This window comes from Theropithecus gelada, chromosome 1, assembly GCF_003255815.1.
Source record: "Theropithecus gelada isolate Dixy chromosome 1, Tgel_1.0, whole genome shotgun sequence".
Taxonomy (NCBI): domain Eukaryota; kingdom Metazoa; phylum Chordata; class Mammalia; order Primates; family Cercopithecidae; genus Theropithecus; species Theropithecus gelada.
This window is the reverse complement of record NC_037668.1, coordinates 158,512,052-158,525,312: the sequence shown is the minus strand read 5'-3', so window position 1 is coordinate 158,525,312 and position 13,261 is coordinate 158,512,052. Positions and strand designations below refer to the sequence as shown.

The following is a 13,261-nucleotide window of genomic DNA, read 5'->3' as shown; positions in this document are numbered from 1 at the left end:
GGGGTTTCACCGTGTTAGCCAGGATGGTCTCGATCTCCTGACCTCGTGATCCGCCCGTCTCGGCCTCCCAAAGTGCTGGGATTACAGGCTTGAGCCACCGCGCCCGGCCAGAATTACACTTTTCTAAGGTTAAAAGTTACCGTCATGTGGCAGAGCAACCATCTCTAAAATCCAGGAATGACTCCTTTGTTAGAAAAAACATTTGCAAGGTCAGTTTTGTCATGTAGATTATCATCTGCTTTTTCGCAGCTGCAGAGGAAAAGAGTTCCCCTCATTTTATAGAGATTTATTTCATTGCCTTTAGAAAGACCTAATTTGAGCACCAGAATTGAACTAGTTAGCAACTAGAGTAAAGAAGACAAGCCTGAATAGCTTAAAACTTACACTGAAGAAGGAATAAGACAGAATAAAATAATTATTAACAATTGAATTTATGGAGCATGGAAGTTTTTGCATGAACCAGAGACAATTAGGCCCAGAGATCTGTGGGTGATCAATTTATTTATTTATTTATTTATTTATTTATTTATTTATTTATTTATTTATTTTTGTGATGGAGTCTCTCTGTCACCCAGGCTGGAGTGCAGTGGTGTGATTTCAGCTCACTGTAACCTCCGCCTCCTGGGTTCAAGCGATTAACCTGCCTCAGCCTCCTGAGTAGCTGGGATTACAGGCGTGCACCACCACACCCGGCTAATTTTTGTATTTTTAGTAGGGACGGAGTTTTACCGTGTTGGTCAGGCTGGTCTCGAAGTCCTGACCTCGTGATCTGCCTGCCTCAGCCTCCCAAAGTGCTGGGATTACAGGCGTGAGCCACCGTGCCTGGCCTGTGGGTGATTCATGTATGGTGATTAAAGTCATGGATGTGGATGACTTCCTTCCAGGAAGACAGCTGAGGGCAAGGGAAGACAAAGCCCCAGGACAGCCCCTGCTGTCCAGCATCCCTCTGCTCTGCATGACACATTGGATCTCATTGTACCAAAGGCCACAGTGGAGACCAGACCCAGGGCTTCTAGCCAGAAGTTCAGTGGATGTTTCTCTGCACTGGGGGTATAATTAAAGTCCCTGGTGATGCAACCATTTAGTGCAATTTTAAATCATTATGATGATAGTATTTTAATGTCTAGGAGTTTGGCTTATGACAGAGTGACATTCCAATGCCAATTCTATGAAACTCTTCCCTATCATTTCTTTTGAATGTTTACTATGTGCCGTCCACACACCATGCCAAGCCCCTCTCAGAAATTCCAAGATGCAATGACAGTTATCCTTTTTATTTTGTAATAAAGGAAACTGAGGCTTAGAGGAGCTGAGTGTTTTACCCATGGGACTCAGTTCCCATGTGGTAGAACCAGGAGGCCAACTCATATGTTCTGGGTGTGACTCCAGAGCCCATGCCCAAGGTCTTGGCCACACTGTCCTCCTCGGTCCCCAGCTCTGTGGCCGTGGCCTAGGTGTGAGACTGAAGCAAAGGGAGTGAAACAACTTCCTCATCACAGTGTAGCGTCTGCATTTTTCTGTGTCTCCTGTCGTAACCTGTGGAAGGAGGAGAACTGGTTTTTGCTTACTCCTTCCCTCCTTCACTGTCCTCCCTTGACTAGCTGATGATATGATGACTTCGGTTGAAGAATGGAAGAGCCTAGAGTAAAATTTCTTGGGCCAGTTCTCATTGTTCACATTAAAATACAGGTGTTTGCCTTGCTTTAAAATCAGGTAAAATCAGTCCTTAACAAAGCATACACCGTAAGGGGAGATGTGGATGTGGCACAGTACTACTTTTCTTTGGAACATATTTTATCATTAGAGCCTTTGGATTTAAATTCAATGCACATTTTTTGATCTCTTTAACTTCATGAGGCACAGGCTAGGTGCTACTGTGGGGCAGAAATAAATGGGAGCATACTCTGTAATTTCAAGGATCTTGTGGTTTAGTGGTGAAGGCAGACTTCAGATGTGAGTTACAGACCAAGTCCGAATCAGGGTTATAAATACAAAATTGTACTTGGTATGTGGAGGCTTGCTTGGATAGGAGGGAATGCTGGAGAAGGGACTGGCAGAATGAGTGGGAATTAAAGAGGAAAAAGAGAGAGGGTAGATGATGTGGACAGGAATGGGAGGTAGGAAAGTGCTGGGAATGATAAGGAATTCTGGTTGTCCAGGACAACTGGAGCCTAGGGGGTCAGGCCACAATACTGAAAAGTTAGTCATCAAAGCCAATTGAGTGAATGCCAGTTCCTGAAGGCTCAGTTCATAGAAATAAATTTGTTGAATTTATCAAAGTATCAATTTACCTAACATTGTTTTAAGAAATACTCATTTTGGAGGCCAGGCACGGTGGCTTATGCCTGTAATCCCAGCACTTTGGGAGGCTGAGGCAGGAGAATTGCTTGAAGCCAGGAGTTTGAGACAAGCCTGGGCAACATAGTAAGATCACACCTCCATTATAATTTTAGAAATGAAAAAGAAAAAATATTCATTTTGAATATTCAATGAGTATAAATATATTCTTTTTGACTGTAGCTAATGAATATATATTTTAGCAGCATTTAAGATATTTTTGTTCAACTTCTTGAAGCTAATGATTTAATCTTATGGTTGTATTTTTATATAGTCATAAATATTTTTCTGAACATATTCAACACATGTATTTTTCCTGTGAATGTAGTAACAACTGCAACAATTCCTATGGGAAATTTCCACTTTATACTCTTATCCTTTTGATTTTTCATAGTCAGATTCTGTTTTGCCAACCCACTGATATTTTTAATCTCTTTCTTCAATTTCACTGAAATTCAATAAACACAACAAATCTACTCATTGTCAAAAATTGAAGAAACTTTTTCCCATAGTTTTCATAGTTCATAACACATCTTATTGGGTGGGAGAAATTTGTCACATTTTACACATTTCACAGATGATGAGTGAGGTGGTTTTCATGATATGCAGCCTGCCTGGCTCTCAGCTGTCTCCAGCTTCACAAGATTGTGAGGGCAGAGAGGAGCGTAGAGTTAGGAAGGAGGAAAATGGGAAAAGAGAAGGGGAAACTGGGTAGAAGGGGAAGCATGAAGGCCCAGAATGTTGGTCCTGGCTCCTCCCAACCTCTTTAGATCACCTGGATTCATTCAGTACAAAGTCTGTGAAAACATTTCCAGTAAGTGATTACAGCTGGTAAATTGCTCGTTAGGTGAATTTACGTACTGGCAGAGTTACCCTGGTGGGGATGTATAGAGCTCATGGGACAGGACATGTGTGAATGGGGTCCCACAGCTGACAACGGGTAGAGGGATGGCTTCATTAGAACTGAGTTTTAGAAAGATAAGAGGCTTATGTAAGTCTTTACTCAAGGAAGAAATTAGATCCCACAAAGTATGAAGGGCACTATCAACTTCCCTTCTCCCACACAGTTTCTCTCCAAGATGTTCCAGTCCTACATTATGTAAGACTGTCCCATATTACTGAGACCAGCTTTATGTTGAGAGACTGAACATTACCTTAGATGTACATTACATAACATGACAGTCCTACATTATGTGGGACTGAAACATCTTGGGGAGAAATACTGAAGGGACTCCCTTTACCTAAATGTATATGGGCTTTGTATGAATTATGGATGCATGAGAGTGGCCAGCCATCTGGATCTAACAGAGCTGTCAAAGTAAAAGAGGAAATTCACTATTTGATAGGAGTGAATTTGGTTAACTTCATATATTCCTTTGAAGATAAGCACTATTCCTTTTTTTAATTTCTTTTTATTTTTATAGATTTATGGTATAGAGATTTCTCAAGAAACTAAAAATAGAACTCCCCTTTGATCCAGCATTCCCACTATTGAGTATCTACTCAAAGGAAAGGGACTTTTTCTAATGCAAACTTAGGATAATATTGTGTTCTCCAAAGGGAAAGGGAAGTGGTGGTGAAGAATAAACAAAAAAGTCCTTACTAATTTTGCTTTAAACACATCTTTATATAGTCTGATTTAAAAATAAAAGTGCATTTACCACGTATATTTTTCATATATATATATGTGTGTGTGTGTGTGTGTGTGTATGATCATTTTTCAAAACTGCGAATTGCTTGATGGTTTATTGCCTTTGTCAATAGTTCTCACAAAGAACTCCCAATACTTCTATATGGTGACTCAACCCTTTCTATCCCATCATTTTCCTGCCTGTTTGTTTTGTTTTGTTTTGTTTTATGTTTGTACCTTTCCTCTAACTCCTCTGCCATTTCTTTATTCAGATCATCTGGCCAATTGCAAGTCTTCTCACTCAACCTCCCTGTTTCTTTCCTCTAATCCCTTCAATCTGTCTTGTGCACATCTGCCATAATGATCTTAAAGCATAATAATCGTGTCATTCCTCAGCTTAAAAACAAACACTCACATAAAAAACAAGCACTTTTATTCCCCAAGGAGTAAAGTCTATGCATTTCCTAAACTTGACCTTTACATCCCATTCAGACACATCTGTAAACTGTCCCTTCCCCATCTCAGACTCTTAGACAAATTGGAGTATTATCTATTGTTCCCTCAACATGCCCTGCATCCATTCTCCAATGTCTTCAGTATACCTAATGCAGACGCAGTCTCCTCTGCAAAGCCCGCTCCCTCCCTCCACTTGGAATCAATCTCTCTTCTGAACACAGAGCTTCTGCAGAGGCCAATCCTTACTGTCTTGTGCTGCAACATTTGTGCTCAGGGGTTTGTGTTGTTTTGTTTCCACTCCAGGCTGTCATTTCCTTGCAGACATGGATCCCATAACATTTATTCTAGTGCTTTATGACAAGTGAGAATTCAATGACTATTTATTAAATTGAGTTCTTTCAGCAGAAAAAATCAGCGAAGCAGAAGGCCATGCGCCCCTCAAGAACTCCATCTGGGGCTCTTCATAGAAAAGGGAAAATGGCAGCCTGGCCCTTCTCCAGGCTGTGGAAAGTCTCTGATCCAATTCTCTTCCAAATGACCTTGGTCGCTGCTCTGTTGCCTGCTATTCTTGGTGAGTAGTGGGAAACAAGCCCAGATCGGCAACAAACAATCAAGATCATCTGTGCATTCACTTTTAAGGCTAAAAAAAAAGATGACTGAGCTTCTAGTAGAGACCCAGCTTCATCAACAAGTGGTTTATTTGACAGGCTAGAACTTAGGGAAATTTGCTTTACACATAAAGGAAATAGTGTTCTAGACATTTTCCCCTAAATTTTTATTTCTCCAGGAAAGAATTTCTCTCCCAACCATAACCTGAACAGATCTATATTATCTATCACTATGACTAAACAATTTTCACTGCCTGTGGGTTTATTCAGGAGGTGCTTAAAAAGTAAATCAGCCTGGTATTTAATTCTTGCAAAGAAAGCAAAGTTAAGATTTTTATGCTTCAAGGGCTCCTTGCTTCTTCCTCCATATCATTCAAAATCAAACAGGTGTAAAAAAACATAAATTAAAAATGTTATTTTTACCCATTTCCCAGCCACCCTGTTTCTCTTCCCTGAGGCAACCAATATTATTTTTAATACAATAATATGTTTCTGTTGAGGCAACTTGCAGGGACTTCTGACTTTGCAGAGATGCATTTGAGTCAGCAGATATGGGGAATCTAATAGGTTGGTGAAGTTCATGTCTTTCTTCTTTTTCAGATAAATTATCCCAGGTGTAGTAGAGAAGGGATAAAAATTCTGCCTTTTATCATTATTGTTTATTGTTATCATTGTCATTATCTTTTGTGAATAAATATATATTACTGATCACTCACTAGGTGTATTGAACAGAGAGTATAATGGAGTTACGATTTTTCTTGACTAGAGGTGAAAAGAATGATCCCTGCTCTAAACATCATACCACAGAAACAATAAGACACTGTGTCCCAAGGTATAATTTTTGGTGCTCCTTGTCATTTTGGTGTCCAGGCAATTGTGATCCTCCACCCACTTTATCGTTTGCTGCCCCAGTGAATATTACTACGTTGACTGAGACACACTTCGAAAGTGGAACTACTCTGAAATACACATGCCGCCCTGGCTATGCCAGATCCCATTCCGATCAGATGCTTACCTGTAATTCTGATGGCCAATGGACGTATACTACCTTCTGTACCCGTGAGTATCAACATTTATTTTTTTCATTTGTGCTTTTCTTATCTTTGGAAACTAAATTTTCTGAATCTTTTGTCACCAAGAAGACAGTTTGTCAATTACTGATTTCAATGTACATACTTGTGGCATTTTTTGAAAAACAAAGCAAAACAGAAAAATTGGGGGTAGTTAGTTTCATTGAAAAATAACTCTATTCTTTTTTTTTTGAGATGGAGTCTAGTTCTGTCTCCCAGGCTGGAGTGCAGTGGTGGAATCTTGGCTCCCTGCAACCTCTGCCTCCTGGTTTCAAGTGACTCTCCTGCCTCAGCCTCCTGAGTAGCTGGGATTACAGGCATGCGCCACCACACCTGGTTAATTTTTGTGTTTTTAGTAGATACAGGGTTTCACCATATTGGCTAGGCTGGTCTCAAACTCCTGACCTCAAGTCCTCTGCCTACCTCGGCCTCCCAAAGTGCTGGGATTACAGGTGTGAGCCACTGGGCCTGGTCAGAAGTCTATTCTTTATAAAGTAATCCACCAAACACTTCTTTTGAGAAATGAACCACAAATTTCATTATGATACATTGAAAATCAAATTCACTTTTTAAAAAATTATAAAAAGGTAGGTGGCTAGAAAGTGGCAATGCAGTTTTCAAAAGAACCTTACTCAAAATATTTGCTGTGTTTTGAAGAAAAGTTATCATTCACTGTCAGTTGGGAATGCATTCTGTAGTGTTTTCCAATAGTAGGGGTATACAATCGATGCTTTCTCTTTTTTGTTCCTTTTGTGACATACATTTTGGAGTGGCCTAGGTTCTAAGTACATGCCATAGACATAGAATGAAGCAAAGCTCTCCCATCCCTGGTCAGCTTATTAAGTCCTGGACCACGTGTTCTACTGCTGCAATGATTTTTTTTTTTTTTTTGAGACGGAGTCTCGCGCTGTGTCACCCAGGCTGGAGTGCAGTGGCGCGATCTCGGCTTACTGCAAGCTCCGCCTCCCAGGTTCAGGCCATTCTCCTGCCTCAGCCTCCGAGTAGCTGGGACTACAGGCGCCCGCCACCACGCCCGGCTAGTTTTTTTCGTATTTTTAGTAGAGACGGGGTTTCACCATGTTAGCCAGGATGGTCTCGATCTCCTGACCTCGTGATCCGCCCGCCTCGGCCTCCCAAAGTGCTGGGATTACAGGCTTGAGCCACCGCGCCCGGCCTGCTGCAATGATTTAACTGGGCATTTTTCTCTATTGGTAAAATGTACCAGAAAAAAACGAGATCAAATTTTGTATTAATTTTGAGGTGAGTCAGGGTTAGAAATAAGTTTGAATTTAAATCTCTCCGTGTTTCTGGAAGCAGAAGTGAACCTTGGTTAATTTCTTTTCTTTTCTTATGCTGTATCTGTGAGTACTTGAAAGTACTAATCATCATTTAAATTTTTCTCCCAGACAGACGATGCAGCAACCCAGGAGATTTACCTAATGGGCATGTGGAGATTAAGACAGATTTACTTTTTGGATCAGAAATAGAATTTAGCTGTTCAGAAGGGTGAGTGTGAGGTAATCTATGAACAATTCTTTTACCTTTATTTAAAAAGTAGCTGAAGTGTTCATATATTTCAAAATTTAAAATGATGTAAAAAGATAGATGTTGAGAATCCTCACTTCCATCCTATCTTCATACGCCCCATTCCTTCCTGTCCTCAAGCAAAGATCTATTTTTATTGGTTCCTATGTATCTTTCTAGTGTTTCCTTATACAAATACAAACTAAGAAGTTAGCATATATTCTTATTTTCCCCCCTTTCCTCTAATGAACCTAGTTTTGAATCTTGCTTTATTGTTTACTTATCAATGTATACTGGAGATATTTCCATGGTTTTGCGTAGAGAGTTTCCTCATTAATTTCCTTTTACAATTGCATAGAATGTTGTTGTGTAGTTGTGTCATGGCTTCACCATCCCTTTGATGGATCCATGGATGTTTCCAATCTTTTGCTATTCTGAACAATGTTCTGACGTATTCTCTTGTATGTATGTCATATGTAGTTACATCTGAAGGGTAGCTTCCTAGAGGAGGCTTCCCTGGCTCAAAGAGTATGTATATTTGAAAATTTAAAAGATATCGTCCAACTGCTTTCCCTAAGGGTTTCATGTTTTGCAGAGTATGCAAATGTCTGTCTCTCCATAAACTCTCCAACTGTGTTGTCAAACTTTTGAAAACTTGTCAAATTTTTGAATTTTTCCCAATGTAAGAGGTGAAAATAAAATCTCACTATAGTTTCAATGTACATTTCTCTTTTTGTCAGGGAGGTTGAGTATATTTTTTTATGTCCAAGGGATGTTTGTATTTATTTGTGCACTAGTTAGCATGTCTGATGCCTGTTTTTTTTTTGTTTTGTTTGTTTTTTGTTTTTGTTTTTTTTGCTTAACTTGTTGAACTTTTTATTCTTAAGTTTTAGGATATATACATTTATACATACACATGAGTCTCTGCATAGCAGGATTTAGGCCTTAATTCTAATATACACTGTAACTTTTCCCACTCTGTGTGTGTGTGTTGGGGGCGGGGAGTGTGTGTGTGCATGTATATATATGTATAATGTTTTTGACTTGGCTATTGGTATTTTTTCCCCTTAAGGAGAAATTATTTGTATCTATGTTGTTAAATTAATCAACTTCCCTTTTAGAAACGGCTTTTGGATTTTATGTCTTAAGGCCTTCCCCCAATATAAGGTTTAAAAATAATTGCCTATATTTCCTCTACTTTTATATTTTCATATTTTTTAATGTTCAAAGCTTTAATTTATTTGGAGTTAATGTACAGTATGTAGTATGAGGTACAGATTTTAGACCATATTTTTTCATATTGCTTTCCTACTGTCCCAACACCACTTACTTAAAAGTTCGCCTTTACTGATTTGGGATGCTCTTTGATACTATATAAAATTCATATACTTATCTAGGTCTATTTCTGGACTTCCTATTCAATGCCATTATTTTTTCTGTACATTTATGTACAAGTTTCACAGTCATTTAATAGTTGAGGCTTTATAATATGTTTTAATAGCCAATATGGGTAGTGCTATCTTATTACTCTTCTTTTCTGAAGTTTTCCCGACAGTACGTATTTTTCTATAAGAACTTTAAAGTTAGACATATTTTAAAATCAGTGCTAGATTAGTTTTAAAATTAATTTTATGTGAAGCACAGTGGCTCACACCTGTAATCCAAGCACTTTGGAAGACCAAGGTGGGAAGATCTCTTGAGTCCAGGAGTTCCAGACCAGCCTGGGCAACCTACAGAGACCTTGTCTCTACAAGAAATTAAAAAAATTAGCTGAGTGTGGTGGCACGCACTTCTAGTCCCAGCTGTGCAACAGGCTGAGGTGGGAGGATCACTTGAGCCTGGGAGTTCAAGGCTGCAGAGAGCCATGATAGCGCCACCGCACTACAGCCTGGGTGACAGGGCAAGACCTCATCTCGAAAAATAGATTAATAAAATTAACTTTAGGAGAATAGATATTTTATAATGTTGACTCTCTCTAGATAAGAATATGTTACTGTAGAGAAGGCAAAACGTTTCCTCTACCCTCTTAGGGTCTCCACCAGGTCTGAGAATTAAGTTAACATGAAACAGATTACCAGGAGAAAAGCACACAGGTTTTAATTTAATAAGTACATGGGAATCTTCACAGGGAAATCAAGACCCAAAAAGTGGTCTTTATACAAAGTTTCTTTATACAGATATCTCTTGGCCTTGACTTCCTGCCTCTGGTGATAAGAGTGTTCTTTTCCTTCAGGTATAGGGAAGGTATCTTTCCTGTGAGTTTCATCTCCTGCCTTCAGCAAGAAAAGGGGAGATCAGAGTGCCTTCCTGCATCTTGCTGTGTTTCAATTGCTTTCAACTCAAAAAACAATCTTTATGCCAAAGTGGTCTGTTTTGGCGTATTCTGCTACCCTTTGCTATTCTTCCCTCTGTTCATCTTCGTCTTTTTTTTTTCCTTGTTTCTTCATGTGTGTTTCAGCTTTCCTCACAGAGATTTTGCATTTCTTGAAGAGTTTAAACCTCTAGCAAAAACCAAACAAAAATGTTTTTGGTATTTTAAATGGATTATTTATCCATTTTATATTGTAACTAGTCTATCTATCTATCTATCTATCTATCTATCTATCTATCTATCTATCTATCTATCATCTATCTACTATTGATTTCTGCATGTTAGTTTGATAACCCAGCTAACTTTCTAAATTTTTGTATTATGCATTATTTCATTCTCATGCTGCTGTGAAGAAATACCCAAGACTGGGTAATTTATAAAGAAAAGAGGTTTAATTTACTCACAGTTCCACATGGCTGGGAGGGCCTCAGGAAACCTATAATCACGACAGAAGGCAAAGGGGAAGAAAGGCACCTTCTTCACATGGTGGCAGGGAGGAGAAGTGTTAAGTAAAGGGGGAAAAGCTCCTCATAAAACCAGCAGACCTCATGAGAACTCACTCACTATCAGGAAACTAGCACTGGGGTAACTGCCCCCATGATTCAATTACCTCCCACGACACATGGGGATTATGGGAACTACAATTCAATATGAGTTTTAGGTGGGGACACAGCAAAACCACGTCATATTATTTGTAAAAATTAAAAAAAATTCTTTCAGTTGAAATCTCTTAGGATTACCTGGTTTGTAATCACATCATTTCAATGATTCTTTTACCTTCTACTTTCCAATTTTTAGATTTCCAATTTCTTTTTCTTGTCTACTTATATTAATTATGTCAGTCAGGATTTACCTGGAGAAATAGAACCACAGGATTTATTGTAGGGACATGACTTGATGTAGGTGTGGGAGATAGTTAAATGGTGTGTACAGGAGGCTGTTCCTTCAATGTCTGTTGCTGTGGCCTGAAGTCAGCAGGGCAGGGAGTCAGGAAGGGAAGATAGACATGAACTGAGTGCTTCAAGGACAAACTGGAATCTGCAAAGATGAGTGAGTAAAGCCCACCATTGTAAACTAGAATTCATCTTGTTCTTTCACTGTCCCTTAGCCTTCAACTTCAAAAATGGGTATGTCCTGTAGAAGTTGTCTTTCGTCACAGTGCCAATGTACTTGGATCAGAAGCCAGGATACACGAAGGAGGAGATCATGCAGGAGCTGGCCCTGCTGTGGCCTGGTTGAGCCCTCTGCCAACAAAGTGATGGAACAGAGAAACAACAGTGCTTGTGAACTGCAGTCACATCCTGTGCTCTGCCCTGACCTTTCTAGCATATGGAGTATGGCTCTACTAATTCACATCTACCATCTTTTATGGGACATACTAACTTGGCATTATGTGTGGAAGAGAATTCTGGGAAACATAATTACAGCTTAGCTAAGTTGACACAACATAAATCTACCACAGCTCACCCCTTGTCAAATTTGGTATTTGTATACACTAGTCTTAACCATACTTAGCTTAATTTCCAAATAAAGCCAATAGCAAAATAATACTCACATTTTACATAATGCAACTATCCCTCATACACTGAAAACATGGAAATATTCTTCCTAAAAGAGAATTCCTTTTGAGCTGAGTCATATCTCCCCTTTGATATTCTATAACTTAAATACTGAGATGTAAGGTAAGCCACTACTAACACATCTTATACAGTAGGGGAAGGAAAGGGGTAAAGAAACACAATTAGTGTAATATCTATTTATATTAAAATAAGAAAGAAACATTCACAACTTTTATGGTCCTTGTTTATGCAACTGGTCATGTGATTGTAGCAGGTATTTATAACAACATGTTTCTGTTACTCATTCCATATTCTCTTTGCCGTCGGCAAGAACTTCATCTGACGTTGGTTCTTGCCCAATGCGGTCGCCTAAACCTTTATTCTTGAATGGTCTGGGCCATCAGCAGTCCTGCCTGATTTGGGTTATTATAGTTTTTCATTGATTTTAATTATAGGGCATGGGAGTATAAAGAGGCGCCCCAGGGAATTTCCTGCATTCCAAACATACTCATTTTTACCATCACTGTGCAGAAGCAATCTAACATTTCCCATCATTATCAGGATTAGTCACTCCAACCATCAGAGTAGACTCCTTCTTTGCCTTTCATTCACTTGCATGAGGGTCCAGAGTTGACAGGTCTCAACTTCCAAACTTAATTTAGGGTTTTCAGGTAAAATACAGGATGCCCAGTTAAACTTGATTTTCGGGTAAACAACAAATAATTTTAGTGTATGTTCCATGCAACATTTGGATCACACTTAAACTAAAGAATGTGTTCATTGTTTACATGAAATTCACGTTTAACTAGGCACCCTGTATTTTTATTTGCTAAATCTGGCAACTCTAATTTTTGGAACTCTTGCTGCGTCCCATGGTGGAAGCATTCCTCCATTGGAGACTTCCAAACTGACTGGGCCAGGTGCAGTGGCTCACCTGTAATCCCAACACTTTGGGAGGCTGAGGTGGGAAGATTACCTGAGCCCAGGAGTTCAAGACCAGCCTGAGCAATGTAACAAGACCCATCTCTAAAGAATGAAAAAATTATTTAAAAAAATAAAAGAAATAAAAATACTTCTAGATTAACCAAGAATGTTGCTTATTTTTATGTTTTAAAATTTACAGAGGTTTTAGGGCACATCATAATATACAATCAATTTTCATTAATATTTCAACAGGCACTTGAAATGAAGTTTTTTTTATTGTTAGTATATAGAGTTTGCTATATACACATCAGATTTACTTCCTGTTTTTGAGACAAGTTCTCCCTCTATCACACAAGCTGGAGTGCAGTGGTGGGGTCTTGGCTTACTGTAGCCTGGACTGCCCTGGCTCAAGCAATCCTCTTGCCTCAGCCTTCTGAGTAGCTGGGCCTACAGGCATGTGCCATGATGCCTGGATAAAGTTCTAACTTTTGTAGAGATGAGGTCTTGCTATGTTGTTCAGGCTGGTCTAGAACACCTGGATTCAATAGATTCTCTTGCCCCGTCCTTCCAAACTGCTGGGATTACAGGCATGAGTCACTGTGCCCAGTCAGATCTACTTTCTTGATAAGTTGTTTTGAATCTTTTATTATGCTTATCTTTATATACCTTAAACATGAAGATAGGAGTTAAAGTAAATTAATAATTTTATAATTATTTTAACTATCATAATTTAACGATAATTAGTAGCATATTTTGATCATTTTTCTTATGTCTCCTGTACT

General features: G+C 39.0%; 1 protein-coding gene across 2 annotated transcripts in view; it reads left to right on the top strand.

Annotated features, from left to right (window-relative positions):
• C4BPA (complement component 4 binding protein alpha) overlaps positions 1–13,261 on the top strand; it is a 41,070-nt gene that overhangs the window by 4,070 nt on the left and 23,739 nt on the right. Inside the window, exons 2-4 of one of the 2 annotated variants that reach the window (XM_025354944.1) lie at positions 4,829–4,994; positions 5,902–6,090; positions 7,508–7,607. In XM_025354944.1, coding sequence (XP_025210729.1) covers positions 4,853–4,994; positions 5,902–6,090; positions 7,508–7,607 — 431 coding nt within the window. In that variant the 5' untranslated portion in view covers positions 4,829–4,852. Of the gene's footprint in view, positions 1–4,726; positions 4,995–5,901; positions 6,091–7,507; positions 7,608–13,261 lie in introns of both variants that reach the window. The other variant, XM_025354983.1, reaches the window with a different exon arrangement.